The sequence below is a fragment of the Schistocerca serialis genome, chromosome 5 (assembly GCF_023864345.2).
Source record: "Schistocerca serialis cubense isolate TAMUIC-IGC-003099 chromosome 5, iqSchSeri2.2, whole genome shotgun sequence".
Taxonomy (NCBI): Eukaryota; Metazoa; Arthropoda; class Insecta; order Orthoptera; family Acrididae; genus Schistocerca; species Schistocerca serialis.
In genome coordinates, this window is record NC_064642.1 from 446387590 (window position 1) to 446415342 (window position 27753).

The window sequence follows — 27753 nt, forward strand, 5'->3', positions numbered from 1 at the left end:
CAGGGTAGTTGACTTACACCTTCTAGAGCACGTTGGGTGGCACAGGATACATGCGGACGTGCATTGTCCTGTTGGAACAGCAAGTTCCCTTGCCGGTCTAGGAATGGTAGAACGATGGATTCGATGACGGTTTGGATGTACCGTGCACTATTCAGTGTCCCCTCGACGATCACCAGTGGTGTACGGCCAGTGTAGGAGATCGCTCCCCACACCATGATGCCGGGTGTTGGCCCTGTGTGCCTCGGTCGTATGCAGTCCTGATTGTGGCGCTCACCTGCACGGCGCCAAACACGCATACGACCATCATTGGCACCAAGGCAGAAGCGACTCTCATCGCTGAAGACGACACGTCTCCATTCGTCCCTCCATTCACGCCTGTTGCGACACCACTGGAGGCGGGCTGCACGATGTTGGGGCGTGAGCGGAAGACGGCCTAACGGTGTGCGGGACCGTAGCCCAGCTTCATGGAGACGGTTGCGAATGGTCCTCGCCGATACCCCAGGAGCAACAGTGTCCCTAATTTGCTGGGAAGTGGCGGTGCGGTCCCCTACGGCACTGCGTAGGATCCTACGGTCTTGGCGTGCACCCGTGCGTCGCTGCGGTCCGGTCCCAGGTCGACGGGCACGTGCACCTTCCGCCGACCACTGGCGACAACATCGATGTACTGTGGAGACCTCACGAGCCACGTGTTGAGTAATTCGGCGGTACGTCCACCCGGCCTCCCGCATGCCCAATATACGCCCTCGCTCAAAGTCCGTCAACTGCACATACGGTTCACGTCCACGCTGTCGCGGCATGCTACCAGTGTTAAAGACTGCGATGGAGCCCCGTATGCCACGGCAAACTGGCTGACACTGACGGCGGCGGTGCGCAAATGCTGCGCAGCTAGCGCCATTCGACGGCCAACACCGCGGTTCCTGGTGTGTCCGCTGTGCCGTGCGTGTGATCATTGCTTGTACAGCCCTCTCGCAGTGTCCGGAGCAAGTATGGTGGGTCTGACACACCGGTGTCAATGTGTTCTTTTTTCCATTTCCAGGAGTGTAGTTTCGCCTCACGAAGTTTTAGCACTATTCCGCTCTCGCTACTTTTACACGCTGTACTTGTGCTGTTGCTAATCTAATAGAACGGTTGCCAGGGAAGTAGGCGGTTTTAGCACAATTCAGATGGCCGAAGTTAGAATAAAAAAGCAATTACGTACACAGGCTCTTGGTCCTCTCTTGATATGAAATTACGTACAAGCGAGGGATATGTAATTTACAGTCGAGGTCGGCACCTTGAATTATGCGAGAGCACACGAAAAACTCCTTCCCATGCACGCTATCTACGATATGTCCGTCACCCTTACAATGATATTATCGTGAGCTTGTCACTCACAAGGAAACAACTGTGCACACGTTAGCGGTTATTGAGTAAAAGTAACGGAATTCAAGAACTCTGTATTTAACGAGTTTAAAACTGAGAAAAATCTAGAATGAATAATTGCACTGTCACACGGTTCTTTAATCTAAGCCTGTAATTGAAACTCGTGCTCTGTTGAACACGCAAAACGGAAGAAAGAAATCAGAACTTACACACGCGACCAGTCAGCCATCTGCGTGAACGAAGACCAAAGAAACATAAAAAATCACGCCAATGCGAATCCATGTCGTAGAATTACGAGGGCTGTTCAATAAAGAATGATCATAATTTTTATGGTCGTAATTTCTCGATCTCAAATTTAATCTTAGGATATTCTGTTAGCTTAATGTGCAACAAACACGCCGCAGTAGTTTCATTGTAGGGAATCCTGGTTCCCGCCTGTCAGAGGCAGGCAAGGTCAGACGTGTTCACTATCGCCTACCGCTGCAGTGGAGGTAACACGCGATGAACAATATGAGGCTTTGAAATTCTGCTGTCGTCCCATCAGATCATAAGCTGAGGCCTATAAAATGTTACACGAGGCCTGTGGAAAGTCTGTTCTTCCCTACAGCACAGCTCGAAGATGGTTTAAAATGTTTGAAGAATGGAGACAACCAGTTTCAAAGGAAGGAGGACCCGTTGCTTCAGTTAGTGATCTTACGGAAGAAAACATCAACAATGCTGCTGTAATTGTGAGAGAGGATCGACGAATTACCTTAAGATCACTTTCTGATATACTGAACATTTCATTGGGTACCATCCGCTCGTTGGTGACAGAAAAATTAGACATGACAAGTGTTTGTTCGCGATGGGTTCCAAGACTGTTGGCTCCCGAACAAAAGGACATTCGTGTGCAGGTCTGCATGCAGTTCAAGTTGATGTTAGAGGAGGACCCAGAGTTTCTTTCAAATGTAATCACTGTTGATGAAACTTGGCTCCATCATTTTGATTCTGAGAGCAAATAGCAAAGCTCAGTGTCGAAATCTCCATCACCAATCCCCAAAAAAGCAAAAATTGTTGCTTCCGCTGGGAAAGTTATAGTCATCCCATTCTTTGATATTCAAGGAATGGTTTACCAGCATGTTATACCTGCACACCCATCAGTAACTGGACAGTACTAGAGGGATATCCTGGAAACATTGCAAGTCTATATCAGGCACAAAAGACCACAGTTCCGTGAAGCAGTCTGGATGTTGCACTACGATAATGCGCGGCCGCATATTGCAATGTTGTTGTTGAATGTCTTGCAAAAATCAACTTGGCATCCCTCAACCTCCATATAGACCGGATATATCCCCTGTGAATTTTTTCTGTTCCCTAACATGAAGAAACGTCTTCGTGGGAAGCATTATCAATTATCAGAAGCAGTGGTGAAGGCTGCGGAAGCGATTTTGAATGAACTCTCAAAAAATGATTTCCAGCATGTATTTGAAGACTGGCAGAATCTCAGGGACAGGTGTATCGCATTCATGGGAGACTACTTTGAGAAGGCCGTTCAAAATTATGAGAATGAGTAATGGTATGGTATAAAAAAAATGATATTTCATTATTGAACAGCGGTCGTAGTAACCCATCTCGATGCAGCAACATTTTGACTTAAGAACGCGCTGTTTTAACTATCTTCACAATCAAAAACAGATCTTACACACCATGTCAAACGTTCATTACCCACACAACACGTTACGTTCGTGTAGCTTGGCGTAATAAATAAACTTAACCTGCTTCTTAACTACTTCCGACACTTGGGACAGTGACTGGAAAGCGTTACTACTTGTGCAAGTACTTTGTTAGCGCTGATGTTAACATGTCAGCAGATCGTTCAGGTTTGCGATGTTATTCGGGTGAGATTAGGTATCGAGTCCTAGTGGCGAGCATCAATGCCTGAGCTGGATCCTTCTCTACCTCGCGTCTGCTGCACTGTTTCTTCAGACAATATCAGTTTTATAAATGAATGAATCGATAATATTTATCATAATTAAAATCACTCGGTTAGCCTTTGTCCTCTGTTCCCTGCTTGAGGTTGTTATTAATCCGAATAGTTAACACAGTGGAAGAAATATTTCGTGACGTCGGTAATATATCGATTTATCGCACGGCAGACCTATAGCGGAAATTTCCCTCCGCGAGACTAGTTCTGTATTATTTTCGCGCCATATACGGTCCCCACAAGCAAAGAATATTTTACAATAATCTTGATAAACGCTAGTTATCCCTGCGCCTGATAATCTCTTGACATTAGCGGGCACGTGTGCTAGCAAATTTGTGCCGCACAATAGCGTCTCACCACCTTTTCTACCTCACGTAGCCTGCATAACATTTCTTCTGTTCTCTCTTACTTTAACACTTAACCTGTAGTGTTTACGTGAGATACTGTTTTATTGTAGGTCGCGTGGAGTATCACAGACGCCTACAGTTTTTTTACATTATGAGTGTATATTTTATCTGTTCAAGTTTGTGAGTGTAAAAGTACTAATGAAAGATATGTATACATTCTCATTAATGTGTCCTATTGTAATTTTATGATTTTTAGGTACAAATGTATCCCACCAAAATGTTGATTGTTACATTACACAATTTCTATTCCATTCAAGGCACAGGAGAAAAATCACCACAAACTAGCATGTCTTATTACAGTTCTTGATGGAAGCATTCCTATTTAATGTAGTGTACGACTTATAATAGAAATAACTCATTTAGTCAACTGTACAATTAGCAGTCAGTGCACACTTGCTGTGCAAGTTTTCAACAAGGATATTTATTACAGTTCCGGCATCTATATTTGTTGAATCGGGTTTCTGAATGACCACATTCATAATATCTCCTTCTTTCTGAGCCTCGGTCCTCTTCTGTGGGTTGGACTACGCCTACATCTGCAGAAAGACTCTAGATATATCGTCTGAGATTTCTTGCCAACGGTGAACACAGAGATCGTCGACACAAGTACTCAGCAATTAGATTACGTGGAGGATGTTTAAGATATTCACTACGTCTGATGCTAGCATCAGTATTATATGCAAGGTATACTATTTGTGCATTTACAGCTGCAGTATTTATCTGACTGTAAGAACCGCCACGGGTCATGTACAGCATAGCTGATCGAGAGCATCGACTCTTCATTTTTTTGTACTGTAGACGGTTATTGTATCTGGCATCAGATGTGGCATCAGTTGCATCAGCATGACGCATTGCGGAGAGTATCAGAACCGCCTTTTTTTCTTGGCAACATGTAACATTAAAGTTGAGATTTTCTCAAACGCTAACATTGTTGTTCCCACTTCCCTGTTATTTGACTGTGTACACTCTAGGGTGGGGGGTTGGGTAGGGGGTTGCTAAGATTTATTCTTCCTCGAAATTACAAGAAGACTAAAACTTTTCTGAAGCAAGTATTCAGTTAATTCTAAGGAGGTGAACAAAATGTGTAGAGATGTATTACGTCCAGTTCCTGAGATCACAAAAGTAACACGTTTCACAATATCTTTTGGTTTCTTGTTAACTGCAAAGTCCTTCAGTCTTCAGTCAGAATAACAGCATGCATTTCCTCGTTAGCGTTGAAATACATCCTAGCATCCACCAAAGCAAATATTTTTAGCCCATACTTGTTTGGTTGGCTATGGATGTACCGTCTGAAGAAACAACTGCCCCTGAAAGCTTCTAGCTTTCCATCAGTAGCAGTGCTCCACAACTGAATAGACATTTTTGCAATATTCCAGAAAACAAGCAGATGTTTCTCATGCTGAAGCTGAATCATCGACCTTCCTTTCCCCTTGCGTATCCCTGTTGTTGAAACCATAGACAGTATAAGAGGAACCTAAATCGTCTTTGGGTCGTTACTAAAAGACATAACTTAATAATTCAGATTTTACTGAAGGCCCATATATCTTAGGTGTGTGTATCGTTGTTTCCTTTTCTTGCCGTACATAAATATAATATTCCTGACAGAGACTTTGTTTCAGTCTCTTCTCTAAGATGAGCATCCTTTTGTCAAGAATAAGGTCATCAAATTCAAATACTGTCATATTAGATTCCAATGTGAGAAAGCATTCCTAATATTCCAGTGCTACTCGGGCGTTCTTCGCGGCACCTTTCGCTTCTGGTAACTGACTATCAATGTTTTAAACTGAATACGAATATTTTTTGGAGAACACACCTTTGACAATTTTGTACTAGTTTTCTTCCGTGGAAAAATATCTTCAACCTAATTATGACTGTCACAATTACTCTAGTGCACTACTTGGTCCGTATCCGTATTACTGTCTTGTTTCCACATCACCTTCTACTAAGTCACTATAAATACGAAAGTCATCACCCGATTCATCATCTTTCCCCAACAGCCAGAGTGCATTTTTCCTGTCAAGTGCATTTTCCAGACTGTAGAACCTCGGGGGGGGGGGGGGGGGGGGGGGGGGAACCTTGAGACCTGTAGCAACACTTGTTGTTGCTGTGGTCTTCAGTCCTGAGACTTGTTTGATGCAGCTCTCCATGCTACGCTATCCTGTACAAGCCTCTTCATCTCCCAGTATCTACTGCAGCCTACATCCTTCTGAGTCTGCTTCACTCTGCACTCCAATACTAAATTGGTGATCCCCTGATGCCTCAGAACATGTCCTACCAACCGATCCCTTCTTCTAGTCAAGTTGTGCCACAAACTCCTATTCTCCCCAATTCTATTCAATACCTCCTCATTAGCTATGTGATCTACCCATCTAACCTTCAGCATTCTTCTGTAGCACCCCATTTGTAAAGATTCTATTCTCTTCTTGTCTAAACTATTTATCGTCCATGTTTCACATCCATACATGGCTACACTCCATACAAATACTTTCAGAAACGACTTCCTGACACTTAAATCTATACTCAATGTTAACAAATTTCTCTTCTTCACAGACGCTTTCCTTGCCATTGCCAGTCTACATTTTATATCCTCTCTACTTCGACCATCATCAGCTATTTTGCTCCCCAAATAGCAAAACTCCTTTACTACTTTAAGTGTCTCATTTCCTAATCTAATTCCCGCAGCATGGAGTAGAAATTAAAACTTTGAGGTTCGTCGATGACAATGTAGCAACAATTAATACTAACAAATATTAAAAACTAGTAAAACCCCGTCCGAACAGGCCGTCTAAGGTCCAATGGTACCGACCGACCCCATTTCATCCTCAGCCAACAGGCGTCACTGGATGCGGATACGGAGGCGCAGATGGTCAGCACGCCGCTCGACCAGCCGTTGTCAGATTTCGTGACAGGAGCCGCTATTTCTCATTCTGGTAGCTCTTCAGTTGCCCTCAAAAGGGGCGAGGGCATCCCGCTTGCCAGCAGTGCTCGGCTGACCCGGACGGTCACCCAATTAAGTGTAAGTCCAGCGAATGCGCTGAACTTCAGTGATCTGACGGGAACTGGTATTACCACGGCAACAAGAACGTTGGCTTTAAAAACTACTAGATTAAATAAAAAATAAAATACTTGCCTTTTATAACGGCAAAGGTCGTGTGCGTGTGACACCTGTTATACTCCAGGGTTGAAGGGACAGGAACAATCTTTTCCCTCCAATACTCAATTGAATCTAATGCGGTGTAGATGAGCACAATATGTTTGTATTTAGTTAACTCGAAGACTGATGCCCCAACAAGTCAGCCAGTGTATCAGTTGAACAATGGTCAGCATATAAAGTGCATTACAGACATTAGCTGCGAGGGGGTATTGATTTAAATCAATGTGGGAAGTTGAAAATTTATGCCGGACTGGGATTCGAACGTGGGTGTCCTGTCCTGGCAGATGTCCTGATCACTGAACACCAGGCTCGAAATCCCACGGGAGTCGGCGAAAAGTGCCGTAGGTAATGTGGATAATGGGTAAGGGGTGGCAAGGGGTACAACTTTAGTAGCGCGTGGATGAGTTGAGAATTTGGATCTGATGGGAGGCGTGCTAGGATAGTTCGTGCAGTTAGGATGACCACTGTGTCCAGATGGCGCAGTGGTCAGCGCATCTGCCTAGTAAGCAGGTGACATGGGTTCTAATCCCGGTCCAGCAAAAATTATTAACATTCCCCACTGATTTAAACCGATACCAGCTCCAATCCGATGTCTATAATTTCTTAGTGTCTTAATTGGAGGGCTTATTTCAATAGTGGTACGAGTCCATTACCTCCACTTTTCTGCCTATAATGCTTCTGTAATTAATGATCCAAACAAATAGAAAGAAAGGTTCATCTCTAGCAAGAAGCCATATGCTTGAATATTTCTGGTATCTCAACTGCAGAGTTTTCAGTGCTCATTTAACTTTAGGACTCTGTATCTCACAATGAACAAAATGGACTTGTACCACTGTTGAAGTAAGCCCTTCAATTCATAGGGGCTGCTGATTCAAAATAAGACAGGTCCGAAAGAACAGACACCTCGTAAGTGCGCCTACCGTCTGTGAGACACTTTGTTGCCACTCCAGAGTTAATTCTAATAAAGTGTGAGTTATGAAATAAATAGTCTTATCACGTCAACTTAAGGGTGGAGGTACTTTGCTTAAATCTAGGTGAAGGTTTGACTATTTTACTATTGATGTGGATTATTAACTGTAGCTTGAAAATAAGAGAAACATAAGAAAGACAGGGAGAGATATTTACACAACACAACATAACGTATTTGCTACGTTACATGTATATATAGCCAAGCGCATATTACACATAGTGCCAATTTGGCGTTTTTTGTATGCGTGCCTCCAAGGTGTTTCAACTTCAATAGCTAGCGATGAGCGTTTATCACACAGCGCAGCCCCTGATGGCTACTCGCGAACTCTCGGGGAGGGCTGAGGAGCCGGGACGCGACACGGCACGTTGCGCCCGCAGGCGCCGACGTCGCCGGCGCTTGTGGGGTCGGCGGGGCGCCGCGGCGCAGTAACGCCACAATAAGTCAGCGAGGCCGCGAGCCGCCGCATTTGGTATTCAGAGCGCGGCTTGTTGCGGAGTTTTCCAGCGGCGGCGTCGTTCGTAGCCGGAGGACGGGGCCCGCACCAGCGGCGTGGGGGCGGTGGGGACCGGGGTGGCCGCGGCGAAAGTTACCGCCCCTCTTTTCACACCGCCGCTCTTGGCGAGAAGCTCCGAGCGACACCAACACTACAGGCGTCAGTTTGTATCATAAAGCCAGCTCCGGCGTCCTTCTTAAATAACTTGATCTACTACTGGCGGCGCGGCCCTTGGCAAGGCGAGCGGGGAGCGGCGAAGGGGGCCGCGGGGTGGGAGAGGGGGGAGGGGGTGGATCCCGTAGCATGGGATATGACGGGAATAGAGCGCGGGGAAGAAGCGCAGGGGTGAGCGGCCGCGGCAAGTGCATGCAGCCGGGGTGAGGGATGCGTCGAAAATCGGGCGACGTCGGTGGGCGCCCGCGGCGGCTGAAGATGTCGACAAAGTGAATTATACATGAGTTGAACTAAAATATGGAAATTCGGGGTGACACGAAGTACGGCCTGGAAAAAGGCTAGCGTCCTTGCGCGCGCGTGTCCGAGGGAAAAGGGGGAGCAAAGTGGGTCACGTTCATAACCGTATGCTGACAGAAAACGAGACAGAGGGACAGAAGAGAGAGGGAGAGAGAGGCGAAAAGCGAGAGCGAGAGAAAGAGACGGGAAGGAAACGCTTCAGAGATCTGGAGGCAACTGACCAGTCCTGATGAAGTCTGAAGGGACCAAGAACGGACAATAGGAAAGGACAAGGTAGAAGAATGCGTTACTCTTGAGAAACTGACTCTCGCCGAATATTGATGATTTTTACGGTTATGATACTGGGCTGTAAAAAGCAAATATAAGCAGCACATAAACTACTTTTATAGCACAGGGACATGCTCGTTCGACCGCCTGCCGGTATATCCCTGGCCCGATCTTCGAAAAATTTGGGCTATGGGTAGGGGGTTAGCGGGGTGGGGGGAGGGGCAGGAACGGGTTGTAAAACATAAATATCGTATACTGTAAAATGTGTTAATATTCGGCTACTGCGGCCGGCTTACGAGGGGTTCCATCGGTTCTAATTCACAGGCTCAATATTTACATAGTCCGCTGTAATAATGATCGTGTAGTAGTCAAACAGTTTATATAGAATGACAATTGTTGAACTATATGAAGGAAACGTACATTAATTACAGACTACAGCGTGCACACACTTTAACATGTAAACGACGCTACATATATTCGGATTTAGGTTATGACATGTTCGATATGCCTGCCATCCTTGGCGACGATTGGGTGCGGAGGAACAGCGAAATTCTGAACGGCCCGCTGAAGTGTCGGAACCTCGATCCTGCCGATGACCTCCTGAACGGTCGTTTTCATCTCAGCAGTAGTTTTGGGGTTTACTGCTGTGCGCCTTTTCTTTAATATAGTCCTACAAAAAGGTGTTGCATGTACTGAGATCGGGAGACTATGGCAGCCAATGGAGCCCCATGCCAGTGGCCTCTGGGTACTGCAGAACCAGAATGCGGTCCCCAAAGTACTCCTCCAGGACATCAAACATACTCTTGCTTCGATGGATTCGAAATCCGTCTTGCATGAACGACATCGGGTCGAAATTACGATCACTTTACATAATGGGGATGAAGTCATCTTCCAAAATCTTCATGTATCTTTCGGTAGTTATCATGCCATTAAGGAGTAATGCACCGATCATTCCGTGATTTGACGTTGCACACCTTACAGTCAACCGCTGAGGGTGAAGAGACTTCTCAATCTCAAAATGTGGATTCTCAGTCCCCCAAATATGGTAATTTTGCATATTGACGAACCCATCCAAATGAAAGAGGATTTCGTCGCCAGACCAAACCACGCAAGCGCATTCTAATTCCCATCATGACTCGCGACCAACCATCCAGTTTGAACGTCCTAAAGCAAACCGTTCAGAAGTTATGACAATTTTATTTCATGTAGTTCAATAATTGTCACACTGTACTAAGCCTGATGTGCCAAAACAATAATACAAATCGAATTCTACATGAATTTTAAATAACCACATCGCTGGTGTAGCAACAAGGGAAGCTACTATAGAGATTTTCGTTTTGTATATGCTGCAAAATAAATAGTCGTGGAACTGAAGACTGTGACACCTTTCGAAAATCTCACAATGTATACTGCAGCTGACACCGAAGCTTAATCGGAATCTCGTGAACGAACTGAAGACGTTAATAGCACTGAGTCGCACGTCTTACTTCATATTCAGATAGTTGTTGTGATCACCTTCAGTCCGCAGATTGGTTTGATATAGCTCTCCATGCTACTCTAGCCCGTGGAAGCCCCTTCGACTCCGAATAACAACTGCAACCTATATCCTTCTGAATTGCTTACTGTATTCATCTCTTCGTCTCCCTTTACATCTTTTACATTCCACAGTTCCTTCCAATATTAAATTGGTGATCCCTTGATGTCTCGGAATGTGTCTTATCAACCGATCCCTTCTTATAGTCAGGTTGTGCCACAAAACTGTTTATCATCCATGTTTCACTGAACTCTGCAGTCGATATTAACACACCTGTTTTCTTTAAAAACACTCTCCTTGCCATTTACAGTCTACATTTAATATCCTTTCTACTGTGGACATCATCAGTTATTCTGCTGCCCAAATAACAGAACTCTTCTACCACTTTAAGTATCTCGTTTCCTAGTCATATTCCTTCAGCATCACCTGACTTGATTCGACTCCTCGTTTTCCTTTAGTTGATGTTCATCTTATATTCTCCTTTCAAGACACTATCCATTTCGTTCAAGTGCTCTTCCAAGACCTTTGCTGCCTCTGAGAAAATTACACCTTCATCGGCAAATCTCAAAGATTTCATTAGTTCTCTCTCCACTTTAATTCATACTCCAAATTCTTTTCTAGTTTCCTTCACTGCTCGGTCAATGTATTGATTGAATAACACCGGGGGCAGGCCAAAACCCTGTCTCACTCTCTTCTCAACTACTGCCCCCCTTTCATGCTCCTAGACTCTTGTAACTCCTGTCTGGTTTCTATACAAGTTGTAAATAGGCATTCTATCCCTGTATTTTATCCCTGTTACCTTCAGAATTTCAAGGAAGTTTAAGTATTCCAGTCAACAGCTGCAAAAACTTTCTATAAGTTTAGTTAATTAACACTGCAACATTAAAATTTGATCAGTGCATCATTTAGATTATATATTTTCTAAATCTCCACTCATGTTTCCATCGTGGGTGTCGCAAGCTAAAGGTGGACCAAAACGTAATGCCTCCTGTGATATAAAAAATTTAATAATGAACGTATACTGGTGCGTATTATAGCCTCAACAGTCTTTTACACAAAACTACCATTCAACATAGTCATCATGCATTTGCATACGATTGCGCCATCTTAGGACCCAGGCATGAAACCCAGTCTGGAAAAAAAAGCTGTTTTTGCTTCTTGACCCATGATATTAAAGCTTTTTTAACCTCAAACAAGAATAAAATATGTGGGTACGATGCAATGGACACAGCAATATGCAGCTTTGGATGAAGATATTCAGTAACGGAGATACGGACATTGCAAATAAAACGCGCAACGTCCAAACAACGACATCTGTAACGGGTGCCAATAGAGTACGTGCTGATGTCATTTGACGAGACAAGGCGCAAAAGTGTTCGCAATAAACAGCCGAACCTTGTTCTTTAAAGTCATGGTCAAGAATCAAAACCCTGAATTTTTGCAAACTAGGCTCAGACATGATGCAAATGTGTACAAATGAATTGAGACTATGTTGAATGGCATTGCTGCATACAGGACAGTCCGAGCTATGATCTGTACCAATTCCTCTGTGGTGTATTCGTTATTAATTTTTTGTGGAACAACAGCATTACTTTTTGATCCATCCTTGTATTTCCCAATAACCTTCAGGTATACGATAGTGAGAGGTTTACTAGTACACAGCCGGCCGAAGTGGCCGTGCGGTTAAAGGCGCTGCAGTCTGGAACCGCAAGACCGCTACGGTCGCAGGTTCGAATCCTGCCTCGGGCATGGATGTTTGTGATGTCCTTAGGTTAGTTAGGTTTAACTAGTTCTAAGTTCTAGGGGACTAATGACCTCAGCAGTTGAGTCCCATAGTGCTCAGAGCCATTTGAACCATTTTTTACTAGTACACAATACAAATAGGAAACTGGTAGTGAACATTTGATATCTAATTGCTTGGAGTAAACATGAATAATCGGAAGATTCTACGATACTTGATTGAGTGGCAAGCTCTTGAAAACAACATAAAAATGCCCTACAACCATTTCATGATACTCTTTTTTTTATGAATCCGGTAAACTACTTGAAACAATGAAGTGATGCAATAATTTTACCACTTCGTCAATGGTTTTACGAATTATCATACAGCCAAAGCATTCTCAACATGCCATCTAATAGCTTTAAAACTCGAAGTATTTCTCTTCTAAAATACACAGCTTTACATTCACCAAATATCCAATAATTTCTGTGAATCTTTTTGAGTACTCTTCTTCCCTACTAGAACTACTGCAAGTCTTCAGGTATTTGGTACTCTTAATCATGTGTCAAGTGAAGACATGTGTCGAAGACTACATTAAAAACAGCGTTGTGGCTGTAATGTCGCAACCGAAGATAACAGATGAAAGTAGCTGAGGAAATGTGTAGGCTACTTACCTGCACTAAGCAGCTTTCAGTTTTCTCTGGAGAGTTTGTTCATTGAAAAACTGAGCGGTCTAAAAATTTTACGTTCTTAACTAGCAGAACTGAGATTATTCTGTAATTCAGAAAACTGTTGCTAAATTATTTTCTGCGCTTGCGGTACCACAGTCAGGATGTGAAGGTAATGTCTTTCATTTACAGCTTGCCGTGGTGGCCGAGCGGTTCTAGGCGCTTCAGTTCGGAACCGCACGATCGCTACGGTCGCAGGTACGAATTCTGCCTCGGGCATGGATGTGTGTGATGGCCTTAGGTTAGTTAGGTTTAAGTAGTTCTAAGTTCTAGGGGACTGATGACCTCAGATGTTAAGTCCCATAGTACTCAGAGCCATTTGAACCATTTTTTTATTTACAGTTATCTTCATCGCGTTTGGTGGACTTGTAACAGCTTGCCGGTTCAACCTACAAGTCATCATTAGTGACGAAAATAATACGTTAAACAATCATCGTGTGGCTACGTTGCTAGTCTTTTATGGTAGTGATTCTGATCACTGAGACATTGTTATAAGTCCGTCAATTGTGCTCAAACCAGTTGTGAATAAAGAAGTGTTTTCCAAAATAAATCTATTTGATAGTCGTCAAATATAAATGAACGTTAAGATAATCGTTTCCATCTCGGCTTTAATTACTTCATCTGCAAACATTTGTTCATTACAAATACACGACTGGCAAGCTATAGGCAGATGTAATCAGTGAGATCCTGTAAACTCATGCTACTGACATTTTCAGTTTCTCTAGTAAAAGGTCGAATCGTCAAGCTTCACACTCACGAATAGGTTATGAAATTTGAAATATTTCTGGACATGATGAACGTCTCATGATTACTTTTAATCCTTTATAACCTTTTCCTAGACTGCTATTGTAAACTGCTGACTAAATTGTACCTAAGAGAAACAGTGTACGCGACGTAGTGAATGAACATATCTTTGGTTGTAAAAAGGAAGTAGTATCGATGTTTAGTCGAAAGAAGGGAAATTGAGAACAAACAGAAACCATTCTTGCCATTTCTTGAGCAAATAGGAATCTTCGAGGGAGAAAAATATGAAAACTGCTCGAAATACTAAGAACAGAAGGACAAAGCCACACGGGCATCATGCTCTGTCTACAAAAAACATACTAGGTATAATGTGGAAACTCGAAAATGCCAACGTGGTGTTATATTTTGTTGTAATTTCTATGTAACGAGAGTGTCAAAGAATTGAAAGTAGCTCTGAAAACAAGTACGAAATAACAAGATACCCATGCCAAAGTTTGTAGACTAAACTTTTCTGTCGTAGATGTTTAAGACTCCGGGTAAACAAACCAAACCGCAAAGGGGAGTAGTGGAAAGCAGATTACCAACAAGCTAAATATATTATATTTGATCCGAAGTCCACGGGCACTTCTAAGTGATGGGGAATTTAAATGTCACGATCGCAATTTCGAAGAGTGAAGGATGAGAGATTTCAGTAGTAGCGGTGTAAACGCCGAACTCAAGGGGTTTTTCTGTATTGTTACTAGTCTGTTGCTAACATTGGACATACTTGCAGAGAATTTTTATCGTATATCCGCAGAACAGAATACGTTAGCCGAAATAATACAGTAATCTTTCGTAACTAATATATGCCTTCTACAGTATGTAATTAGTAGTAAATCACTGTTTTGTTTACGTAGTAATATCGGCCTGTTTACTATAGTTTGGTCACTCGGCCAGCGACAGATTCGTTGAAGGGCGTTAGCCTTGTTTGTACACAGGCGACTTGCCAAACACCAGGTGTATCGATTGGCTATGCCTCACTGCCTCCTCCTTCAGGAAAGTTATACTCGGAACCGAGAGCTGGACGAAACCCGAAGTAGAAAGCACCGAAATATTTAACAAGACAGAAACTTATATCGAAAAGACAGAACAGACGCCATAGGATGGGGAATGTTCATTGCAGATGACGAAAATATTGTCCATCGAGTCGAGCCTGACTTACGAAGTTATCTGGACCCGAGTAGCAGGCATAGGTGAACTGAAGCTAACTACAGCAAGTTTTTACCGGTCACCTGATCCACCGTACCAGTTGTGGATTCATTCCAAAAAGCTGTGTGCTCAATGCTTGGAAATGCTCAGATCATGCAGCCTTCACTGGAGACATATTTGACCTACCGACTACAAACTGCGACGTCCATGGATTCATTACAGATGGTGCATAGAGACATTCTTGTCAAAAAGTTCTGAACACGTTTTCCAAAAACTGTCCTATTTAGTTAGTTAGTTAGTATCTGAATCGATAACCCACACGAAATGAAAATACTTTAGCCGCAAACATGCCTGATTATTGACAATGTCAGCATAGAGACAAGGATTACAGATTATGACGTAATCATAACGACGGTCGTTACTAAAGTTAACAAAATTCATCAAGAGGACGGAAAGAGTACTTTGCTGAAATGAGGACATAAGAAGTTAGCGTCTTACTTAGACAATGAATGGACATCATTTAGTTCCAATGTGATGGACTTGGAGGAATTATGAACAAATTTTGAACTGGCTGTAAATAGCACTCTGTAGAAATATGTTGACGAGCAGGTGACTTAAGAACAGATAAATGCGTCGTTGTTTATTTACAAAATCAGGAAAATGCTGTGGAATTAGAGACTGATGCACTCTCGGTTCAAGAAAGAACGATGTCGACAGGCAAATGTTAGTTGATATTCCAGCTTCTATAGAGATCGATGAGTGAAGCATATAACAACTTCCACCGTCATACCTTAGCGATATTTATTGATGAGAAACAGAGAAAATGCTGGCCCTACGCAAAGTCACTAAGCTGTTCCATGTCTTCTATCCGGTCACTCGACAACTAGCCTCGTACGGCAGTAGAAGATAGCAAAATAAAAGCCGAACTTTTAAATTTCGCATTTAAGAAGGCATTCAAACAGGAAGATAGAAGAGACGTACCGTCTTTTGACGGTAGCACAGACTCTCACATAGGTAACGTAATAACAGGTACCCCTGGCGTAGAGAAGCAGCTGAGAGCAACTGAAGTCGCCAGGTCCGATTACTCTACAATAATAGCACCATTTCATTTATCGTCAGTCTCTCGCCCAGAGCAAAATCCCAAGAGACTGAAAAATAAAAGAACCAACGATGGCGACTCTTGTACATAAGAAGGGCAAAAGATTTACCCAGAAAATTACAGGCGAATATCCTTAACACAGGTTTGCTGGATAATTCGTGAGTTCTTATACAATAAACTCCCTTGAGAAAGAAAAGCTTTTCTTCATAATTCAGCACGGATTTAGAAAGAATATCTTTTGAGAAACTCAGCTTTCCCTTTAGTCACAGCATATCATGCTAATAATGGGTAAGCGCAAAAGGCAGTTTCCATACTCCTAGACTTCCGAAAATCGTCTCACACGTTATCTCACGGCAGACTGTTAGCGAAGCTCCATGCATACGCAATAAGTTCCCAGATGTGAGAGTGGTTCGAAGACTTTCAAAGTAATACAATTCAGCACGTTGTCCTCGATGTCTAGTGTTCATCAGAGATCAGGATATGGCCAGGAGTGGCCAAGAGAAGTGCGATAGGACCGCTATTACTGTCTCTCTATATAAATTATTCGATGGATATGCTGAGCAGCAATATGAAGATGTTTGCTGATGACGCTGTAATATGCAGGAAAGTATTGTGGTCGAGTGACTACAGAAGGATACAGGGTGACTGAGATAAATCTGAATTTGGGGTGATTCATGCGGCTTGCTCTAAGTGTAGGAAAACGTAAGTTAACGCAGATGAGGAGGAAAAAGAAATTTACATTTACATCTACATACATATTCCGCAACCCACCATAAAACTCCCAATCATTTCCTTTCCTAGTCCATTCTCAAATGGAGTGAGAGAAAAACGACGGTATATGTTTCTCCGTACGAGTCCTAATTTCTGTAATGTTCGAACGGCGTGCTGCTTGATACAGTCACGTCGATTAAATATCCAGGCGTAACGTTACAAGGCGGTATGAAATGAAGTCAGCACTTAAGGTGAGAAATCGGGCTGGCGAATCGTCGACTTCGGTTAATTACGAGAACTATAGGAAAGTGTTACTCTTCTATAAGGGAGACCGCTTATAGAATATTGATGCAAACCGTTCATGATTTCTGGTCGAGTGTTTGGGATACCCACCAGCCCGGATTAAAGGATGACCTCGCAGTAATCCTGGTAGATTTGTTACCGGTAGATTCGGCCAACAGGTGAATATTACGGAGATGCTTTGTGATCTAAAATAGGAATACCTGTTGTGGTGGCAAATATGGAGGTGACTGCTGCCAACATAATTTAGTGTAAGGAACGCGAAATCAAGATAAGAGAATTAAAGGGTTTTACAGAGGCATGTATACAATCTTTCTTAAGTCGCTCCATTTGCAAGTGGAACAGTAAAGGAGATGACAAATAGTGGTACAAGGTATTGTCCGCCATGCACCATACGGTGACGTGCGCAGTGTGTATGCTGTTGCGACAGTCATGTCTGACCCAAATGAGGCTAGAATGAGATATTCACTCTGCAGCGGAGTGTGCACTGATATGAAACTTCCTGGCAGATTAAAACTGTGTGCCGGACCGAGACTCGAACTCGGGAACTTTGCCTTTGACGGGCAAGTGCTCTACCATCTGAGCTACCCAAGCACAACTCACGACCCGTCCTCACAGCTTTACTTCCTCCAGTACCTCGTCTCCTACCTTCCAAACTTTACAGAAGCTCTCCTGCGAACCTTGCAGAACTAACACCCCTGAAAAAAAGGATATTACGAAGACATGGCTTGGCCACAGCCTGGGGGATGTTTCCAGAATGAGACATTCACTCTGCAGCGGAGTGTGCGCTGATATGAAACTTCCTGGCTAATTAAAACTGTGTGCCAAACCGAGACTCGAACTCGGGACCTTTGCCTTCCGCAGGCAAGTGCTCTACCATCTGAGCTACCCAAGCACGACTCACACCCCGTCCTCACAGCTTAACTTCTGCCAGTACCTCGTCTCCTACCCTCCAAAGTTCGAGTCTCGGTCTTGCACACAATTTTAATCTGCGAGGAAATTCCAAGTGAGGCTGTAACTGCTCCAGGCTTAAAGAGCTGCGACCGTGCTCGCATTCGGGAGGACGGCGTATCAAACCAACGCCGACTCAAAGGAAGGCCTCGGCGCTTGTTCGTGACGTCAGTCTGTTGCAGGCGTACTCATAATGGTGGTGTCTCCCTCTCTGACACAGGAAAATGTGAAACTATTGGCGGTAGTTGACCAACATACATTGTTCTGAGAGATTTCTGCAATCAATTAATTGTGCAATTCATTACACTTCTTAACAAATAGTCTACTCCTGATCTTAAATTTCCATCTGTTCTAAGGATTGACGTACAAAAACAACTTCATGGTCTAGCAGCCACAGAATTTGTGCTTCTTTACTCTATTTGTAAATCTGAGGAAGTTACGTTTGTACTGGGTTGCTTTTACAAGAAACTGTGAACATATTGGTGCCCTTCTTTAGGTAATTTGGTTGACTATGGGATGAGGAGCACTGAATGTTAATAAAATATCTTGCGATTGTACACGTTTGGGGAGGAGGTGGGGGACAGAAGAAGAGGAAAAAGAGAGCTACTTGTTTTATCAAATAAATTTTTTTATCTTATAAGGTTTCTCCTTTCAGTTGCAAGAGAGGAATATTTATCTTTTCTAATGTGCACGTTTGAAAAAGTTTAAGCTCAGCAGTATTTTCGATATATGAAGCTATTTTGTTTTCTGTTTAGAATTTCTTTCGTTGAAAACGACAGTAATCTCATTACTGGCAACAGTTGGACATTTACACGTGTAAATTAGTTCACATTTCCAGTGACGATCTCAAACGAAAATAAATAAATAAATAAAAGAAACGAGTTCATTGTAAGGGGGTTGGGGTAAGTTTCGATAGCAAAATGGATCAAGTAAATTTAGTTTCTTGAATGTAAAATTTCCGAAGCTTGCAATGGGGCAAAACATCTTCTCATATTGATGTACGTTTGTTTCGACAGGATTCAGTAATAGAGAACTATGATCTTCATTTGTAGCTTTACTATAGTAAGAAAATCTTTCATCTAAGTATAACTGCAGAATCCAAAACAATACCAAACAGTTTGTCCAAAAATAAGAGATTTATAGTGATAAGCACGCCCAGGCGTTTCTGCCTGCAACAGACCTGGCGTTCGCCGTGCCTAGCTGACGTGACGTCACCAACAAGCGCCTAAGGTCGCAGGTTCGAATCCTGCCTCGAGCATGGATGTTTGTGATGTCCTTAGGTTAGTTAGGTTTAACTAGTTCTAAGTTCTAGGGGACTAATGACCTCAGCAGTTGAGTCCCATAGTTCTCAGAGCCATTTTGAACCAACAAGCGCCGAGGCCTTCCTTTGAGTCGGTGTTGATCAAACCCGCGTCCGGCCATCCAGATTTAGCTTTTCCGTGATTTCTGTAAATCGCTATAAGCAAATGCCAGGATGGTTTCTTAGATTGAGCGCGGCCATCCTTGACACAATCCGAGTTTGTGCTCCATCTCTAAGGACAACGATGTCGACGTGACGTTAAATCCAACAGTCCATCCTTCCTTTTTCCAGAGCTACCCTGGACCTAGACCCACATACAAGAGGCGGGGAAATTTACCACGCAGAATGGCGACCGTGTGTGGCCTGGAGCTCGTGGTGAGCCTATATGTGTGCGTGTCCGCAGGGCCGTCGTCTGCGGCGCCGATGAACCCCGTCCTGACGGCGCTGGTGGCCACGGCGGCCGCGCTGCTCGCCGTCGTCTGCGCCGTCATCGTCGCCCTCTACCGCCGCCACCGGCACCGCCGCCAGCCGCGACACGACAAGGTCAGTAGCCGCCCTTAACAACCGCCTATGTGTGACGCTGTCGCCCTGCCGCACCGCCCCCCCCCCCCCCAACCTCCTGTCACTTACATGTCACCTGGCTTTCAACGTCCAGTATGCTCTGCTACCGAAACGCCGCAACGCGTCTCGTCTCTTACACAGCCCGCTCAACTCGTTCTAAACAGTCGCATCTAGTGACTCCTGGTACCACAGTACATCTACAGATACACAACACTGCCGGATTTAGTATCTTAATTATGTGGTTTTACCTGTAAAAATATCTACGTCGCCGAAGTCGTTAACAATGCGTAGGTGCTGGCTTCCGTCACGAACGTTGGTGGATGGAATTTTGTTTCACTTAAGGCGGGTAGGACGTCAAACGGGCCGACTTAGAGCAGGAGACGCACCACAGGACATTTTAATTTCCACTGTCTACACTTTTACAAGTAAATTCGTAAAACTTTGTCAGCATGACCAGGAAGTATTCAGGATTCACACTCACAGCAGCGGAAGTTCAAAAACATAACAAAATAAATTCTTTTACATGTGAAATTTCATCATTTCTTCACTTACAATTGGCTGCATTTGTTGCTATAGGTACACTTTTCTTCATAAGTAAGAGAGATTCTTCGGTGAATTTTGCACAGCATACAAACCATACTTACAGGTGTCTGAAACTCTAGAATCTATTTAACTTATGAAAAAATGAATAAGCTGTTACGTATTAAACTTTATGTTTTGACAAAAATCAAATTTTGTAGATATTTATCTCAATCTTTACCACAGTTTTTAATAGATTTGGAAAATTCTAGAGTTTCATGCATCTGTAAGTATGGTTTGTATGCTGTGCAAAATTCATCAAAGAATCTCTCTTACTTGTGAAGAAAAATGTACCTATAGCAACAATTGAAGGCAACTGTAAGTGACAAAATGATGAAATTTCATATCTAAAAAAATTATTTTGTTATGTTTTTCAACTTCCACTGTTATGAGTGAGAACCTTGAATCCTTCCTGGTCGTGCTGACAAAGCTTTATGAATTTATTTGTAAAAGTATAGGCACTGGGAATTAAAATGTCTACTGGTGCCTCTCGTGCACCAAGTCGGCCGTGTGACGTTCTACCCCCCTTAAACGCACCTTATTAGGCACCAGTAAATCAGGCCACAGGTAATGAGTCATATACGTAGCAGCTCGAACTGAAGTGCACTGGTATGCAAACATAATGACGGAAGTACCTTTCGCATGTTTTCCGCAGGATGTGTCAATTCCAAGTAACATAACTCGATCACACTTGGACCTTGCTTACAAAGAACTGCTGTAATAAAGTACAGAAGATAACTGAAATAAATATGCAGCAGACGAACAGACATAACATTACTGCATTTCGTGATAGTTCCCTTGGACATTACAAATGACGAGATATAGTTCATAATCGGGCGTGGGAGGGGGAGGGTTGGGGGTGATCACCATTGACACCAAAACATACTGTCTAAAGTACTCACATGGTAACCAGAAGGTTTGTAACGATTCCTTGTCGTAAGGAGTCCCATTCCTCCTCCAGCACTGTTGACAACTGTGGACCGATGTCGGTGCATGTGGAAGTCATGCAGTACGTCTCCCCAGCGCATTCCACACATGCTCAATGGAATTTAAGTCGGAGCTAGAGCTCCTGCACCGGTGCTGTTGGATGTCGTCGCGCAGTGTCATCTATGTAGTGAAATAAAGATCAAATGCACCCTTCAAATAACGCACTTGAGGAATGAGTGCTGCGTCACAGTAATGGTGACCGGTGAGTGTACCATGTTCAAAGATTTGGAGATCAGTACGGATCTGGACCATCAAACCGATCATGTTCGACAATGTTGGGCTTACCTTTACATGGCGAAAGGTGGGAATATTTTCGAAAATGATTGTTTTACTAGTTCACACGTTAAGTTGTCTGGAACGTCAATGTTGCAATAATGTACTGATACTAAAATGTAGCCGGCCGTAGTGGCCGTGCGGTTCTAGGCGCTACAGTCTGGAGCCGAGCGACCGCTACGGTCGCAGGTTCGAATCCTGCCTCGGGCATGGATGTGTGTGATGTCCTTAGGTTAGTTAGGTTTAATTAGTTCTAAGTTCTAGGCGACTGATGACCTCAGAAGTTAAGTCGCATAGTGCTCAGAGCCATTTGAACCATTTTGAACTAAAATGTAGACTTACACGACCGGAAATGTCATGTCCATTATAATTATCTGGGCTGTTATGCCGTGGTCGGTTAATGACCCAGTAGCGAGCCAGTGGGTGTGTTGGACCCTCCATCGAGCTACAGACCCCCTTGAAGATGTCTGCCGCAGACGGGGACGAAAAGTTGGGAATTGACACAGAATTCATCAACCGACCACGGCATAACAGTCCGGATAATTATAATGGACATGACAATAATGTACTGACTTGCAAAGCATTGAACACACTACAATCACCGACCTATTCCTACCAAATGATGGTCTTTTCAAGGGTGCATCCATCACTGACTTCATTTTTATGGATGACAATGAGCAACGCCATCGATCAGCGGAGCTGAAGCAGCTCTTAGAACTAGACGATACTTGCCGAACAGACTGGCCTGCACGTTCAGCCGACTTGAACCACATCGAGCACGTGTCGGATGGGTTGTGGAGACGTACTTTAGACATCGACATGTAAGAGCGACCATCCAGCAGTTGTCAACAGCCCTGGCGAGGAATAGAGTTCCATACCAAATGAACTCCTTACGAATCTTGTGGCCAGCATGGGAGTACCTTGCAAAGCGTGCACTGCCGTCCCCGGTGATCACACACTCAATTATGAGCTATGACCCTCATTTTGTAATGTGCAGGGGAACACCATAAATCGCAGTGATTTCAGTGTAATTATTGTCTTTGAATAACAGTGTCATCTCTCCTCATCTTATTGCAAATTTATTTCAGTTACCTACTGCACGATTCTAAGGCAGTCCTTTTTATGTATCAACCAACTTCAATCGAGGTATGTTACCTAGCAGTGATACATCAAGCGAAAGTTACTTTCGTCCTTGAGTTTTGCTCAACACTGTATCATCAGTTTTGTTGTCTAACGTACTTGTGAAGCCACTACCCGGACATTGCGTACTATATGGGAGAGTCATCCCCACGTGAAGCCACACTCACCCGGACACATTTATAATGAAATTAGCAATCAGTATTTGGTTGAGAGCTGATACCGGCGGAGGTTCGAGTTCTCCCTCGGGTATGGGTGTGTGTGTTTTTCCTTAGGATAACTTAGGTTAAGTAGTGTGTAAGCTTAGGGACTGATGACCTTAGCAGTTAAGTCCCATAAGATTTCACACACATTTGAACATTTGGTTGAGAAGAGAAGGAAAGTGAGGACGTAAATTTCCCATATTTTACGCCATTGTATGAAATCTTATTAGCAACCTCTCTGAAAATCTTAGTTGCGTGAAGTGATGGGAAACGGTTAATTGTCATCCGACAGTCGAATGGGGACGTTACGCACGACTGTCTCATTGATACTTTCTGAGAAACACGCTGTGTGCAGTCACCGAGCTTCAAGCTCTCCCTTCTTACCAAAAATATGGGGAAAAGAAATCCGACTGCACAAGTACGGATCAGTTATCTACATATCGTAGCACATAATACGTCGGAACAACGCAGTACCTTACAACCCCCATTCCTACCACTGCAAGGACGGTAATACATGATTCCTGTATCCACCTCCACCATGTAGGTATAATAATGGGTGTAATCATGTCGTCACAAACTTGAAACCGACGTTCGCTGTGTCAGCTGCCTCAAACATTAGCTTGTGGTGGAGGTAGTTTGATCAGAAATCTTGTACCAAAAATGCCACCTTCTGTCATTTACGGTTAGAGTGCAAATTAATCACATTTGATTTGAAAGCGGACTCTTTCAACCGATAGTTTCTTTTCTCCAGGGAGGTCCATTGATAGTGACCGATAGGGTCCGAACTACCGGGTCATCAGTCCCTTTTACAAGAGCTTGAAATTGGAACTGAAATAATGTGTGAAAAGCTGCAAGATAATATGCAGTAATAGAGAAAACTCAAAATCAAATATTGAATTTCAAATCATAACTCCACTATATTGCCATTTAAAAGAAATACAGGTTTATGTCTAAACCTGTGGTGAAGTGACGTATTTTTAAACGATGGACAAGATTTGGACGAGAACTTGATCTCATATTGTCCCTAGCCTTTCCAGTTACTACCCCATGCGAGTACAGGTAAATACGGAAAACCGTAATCTGAACCGTCCAGCACGATTGGTCTATATACACACAATAAAGAAAATTAAGCGTAATCCCCAAACAATTTATGTTCTCCTTCTTTCTCCTCTTTCTTCCTCATTAACTCAATGATGAAGGGTCCGTAATCCCTTAACGTTCTTCTTATATTTGTTTTACTCAATTTCTTCATAGACAAGCTTCTAGCGGTACAGTTGAGTGAAACCTAATATAGGATAAACTTCCAACGGTCCTCTCTTTACACGTTTATTGAAAATAAGTTGCTTTATAATCAGAGAACAAGTAATTGTCGTAACAGTCGGTAAATGCAGCACGGCACGCACAGATACTTGTTAATGACAAAGGCCGATCTGTTGATTTCTTTTACTGAAAATTATGGCTGACAACAAAAGGTATCTAGTCTGGGCAACCGAACAAAGATGCTAAAAGGAAGATGCTTTCTTACCGCCTTTGCCAAAATACGAGAACCAACATAGACGACGTTTAAGAAACGATACATTGAAATTTGTAATTTTCGAGATCAGTTCAAACAGAATTTCACTTAAAGTATCATTTAATGCAATTACTTACCTGACATAAGGAGCCACTTCCAAAATGATGTCAAAATTGCTTCCTAAACAGTACGTGATTCCAACGACGTACTCCAAACGGAATATAATTCAAGGAGAGTACAGGAATGACTTTGCTGTAATTTGCCACGGCGTATACTTGTTGTACATCACAAGAAAAGATCCCTTCCCATATTGTTTCTTCAAAACCTTCAGAACATTGTATTCTAGGATTTTGTCGTAAAACAGTTGATAATCTCGTTATTCAGCTGGATTTTAAGTTTTCTGTTAATTTGGTAAGAATTTATAACGTATTCTAATTTCATGTACTCTGTATTTAACGTAATGCTCACATACATTGACAAGCTTATGTTAGTAAATTGAATCAATCATTGAAACTATTCATTGTTTTCCCTAAAAATCTACTTGAGCATGCGATTTATGTATAAAGTAAACGTATTTGTAATTCAAATTATGTTCTCTGTTGTTACTTAGAATTTGTCATATTTATTCTGCTGTAAATTTAACTGTCAGTGTATTGTAGAAATGTTCTCCACAGAAATTTCTAAATGTCTAGAATGTATTGTTTGAATCATATTTTACTAACTACTTGAAAAGTGTGAAAGACTTCCATTTGGTCATTTTGAATAGTGATCGGCTCATGTAAACAGCGTCGTTAGATAAATCAAATTTATAAACATGATAACAAATTACGTGGTTTGATAGCTTGATTATGCAAACTGAATGTGGCACACAAACTCTTTTATCGGCATCGAGTCAGTAATGGCAATGACTTTTGTCGGTAGGAAGACTGATTTTAAATAGGTCAACAGAAAGTCAATGTTCCAGTTATTCCATGTTAAACGTGAACAAAATTGGTAATGTGCACTTTTAATTGTCAATAGGAGCTAAGAACAAAATTTCTCGTTATTAGTGACATCTAGTCCACGTTAAATTAAAATAATAATAGAAAAGGAAATACATTGGATAGATCTAAATTATATTTCTTTATTAATATGATTAACATGTTCCTAGAACTTTTCTTAAAGGACTAGCGAGGAAGAATGCTGGAAGTACCACTGCTGAAGAGAGACACGTCGCATATTATCACGAACAGTTCACTGCCTAAGGGCAAGGAAACCGTGCTTACGTTTGTGAAGAAACTCACTGAACGAGAAGCACGTATAACACGGCTCCCGACGGTTGTCAATAAACAGGGAAGGCTTAATTAACAAGACATTGGAAAGTTAACTAAACATCCTTGTATGGAAGTGCAACTTAGAAGCACCACAGAAGATAGAAGATGTAAGCAAGCGAGTAACATACTTTTCCGGTTGTCATCATGAAAGAACAACCGAATAGGAAAAGGAAAAGATAGCACTTGGAGATCAAATGTTTACATGGTATCACGTAACAATTATATTTTTTCGAAAATAAATGTTTTGATTAGCTTCTCGTCAGTAGATGAAACAACTCCGAGTAGATCTATGATGAATCTAGTTCTATGTCACTTACAATACAAACTTTAGATTGGAAACGTAAACGGTGTCGCCTACTGATAATTAATAATTCTCTTCGCGATGTGTTTCATGTCCTTAATTTTTCTCATGTGTAGAACATGCAAAGAAATCTAGATTATTGTAAGTTAGTAAAGTTTATCTGTTTAGAATAATAGAAATGCCAGTCACAGACAAATCATTGCTCCCACAAACAAGTATATAGAACGGTAATGGATGACTGCTAACTGGAACTAAACTTCTGAAACTCCTGTCAAGTAACTGGCGAAGTGCTGTTAAACAGGATCGCTAAAAGTTGAGCAGGTGTGGGTTTATTACAACGAAAATATCCTCTTAATGCCTCATTTCTTATTCACAATTGTCGATAAATTGCGTTGCAAAGGTTATTAAAAGAAATCTTTCAATGTTGAAGAAATCCTAGAATACTACAACGAAAAGAAAAATATAAACCTGTAAGTTTATTTTCTAAAGAGAAAAATATTATCCAAGCATACTGCAATCTTCAATAGATACAGAATGAAACAGCAGATACACTAATGGAATAAATTATAAAGTCATTACTAACCGATAGAAATGTACAAGAGAGAAAGAGATGTACGGGAATCTGGACTTAAAATGTGATAGATTCATTCCTCAAGACGATGACGAGTTTGTGAGTGAATGTTATCAACATTCCACTTTTTCAAAACTCAGACAAAATCATTGTGGGCCAAAAAATTGGTTCTTGGAAGTATTTCTGTCTGTCCGCGATAAAGTACCTGGAATGTTGGTGTTGAGAAAGATGGGAGCATAGTGAAGTAATGAGAGGTAACATCTTATGCGAGTACGAGATCTGCGGCATTATCCCATTGATTAACGTAGAGTTTGATAGAAGAAGAAGTGCATAGTGTTATATTAGCAGCAAAAGTACGCGGTAAGATCCATTCAGGAGAGACATCAGTAACACGTTTATGAAGTCTTCTCCAGATGAGAAGTTTTCTTAGTATACAACGTTGTAACAGAGAAGCTGCTTCTGGATGAATACATCGGATGCGGAGGATAAAAGTGCGGTATAGACAACAGATACCCGAAGAAGCTAAAGCTGAACGACGATACATTATGTTAACATTTAAAAGGGAAACAGGTTGTGTACTGAAGAGGTACAACAAAGAATAGATCAAGACAGGTTTATGGTCAGTTCCTACTAAAGGATAGAACACCTTAATGCTATATCTGGCTTACCACACATAAAAAGTAAAATTAGCTCTGGAAAAAAAGTGCAGAGAGGATATTTGGTTGGCTTGGGAGGAAGAAGAATGTACTGTAAAAATATTGCGGATTTTATGTGTACTAGACACGTAAGGATGGAAACAAAAAAAGACGTGGGCCTAACAGCCTAAATAATGCTGATATAGTATGTGACAAAATACTACCGACATACTTGGACGATTTGTAGGGCATTTTTTCAGGAACAAAATGAGGATAGCAACCAATGTACGTCCAGGGACGTTACAGTGACTTGAAGAT

General features: G+C 42.4%; 1 protein-coding gene across 1 annotated transcript in view; it reads left to right on the plus strand.

Moving 5' to 3' along the window:
* The window catches only part of LOC126480897 (neural cell adhesion molecule 2), a 586813-nt gene that overhangs the window by 493106 nt on the left and 65954 nt on the right, over positions 1-27753 (plus strand). Inside the window, exon 11 of the mRNA XM_050104295.1 lies at positions 19766-19905. Coding sequence (XP_049960252.1) covers positions 19766-19905 — 140 coding nt within the window. The remainder of the gene's footprint in view (positions 1-19765; positions 19906-27753) is intronic.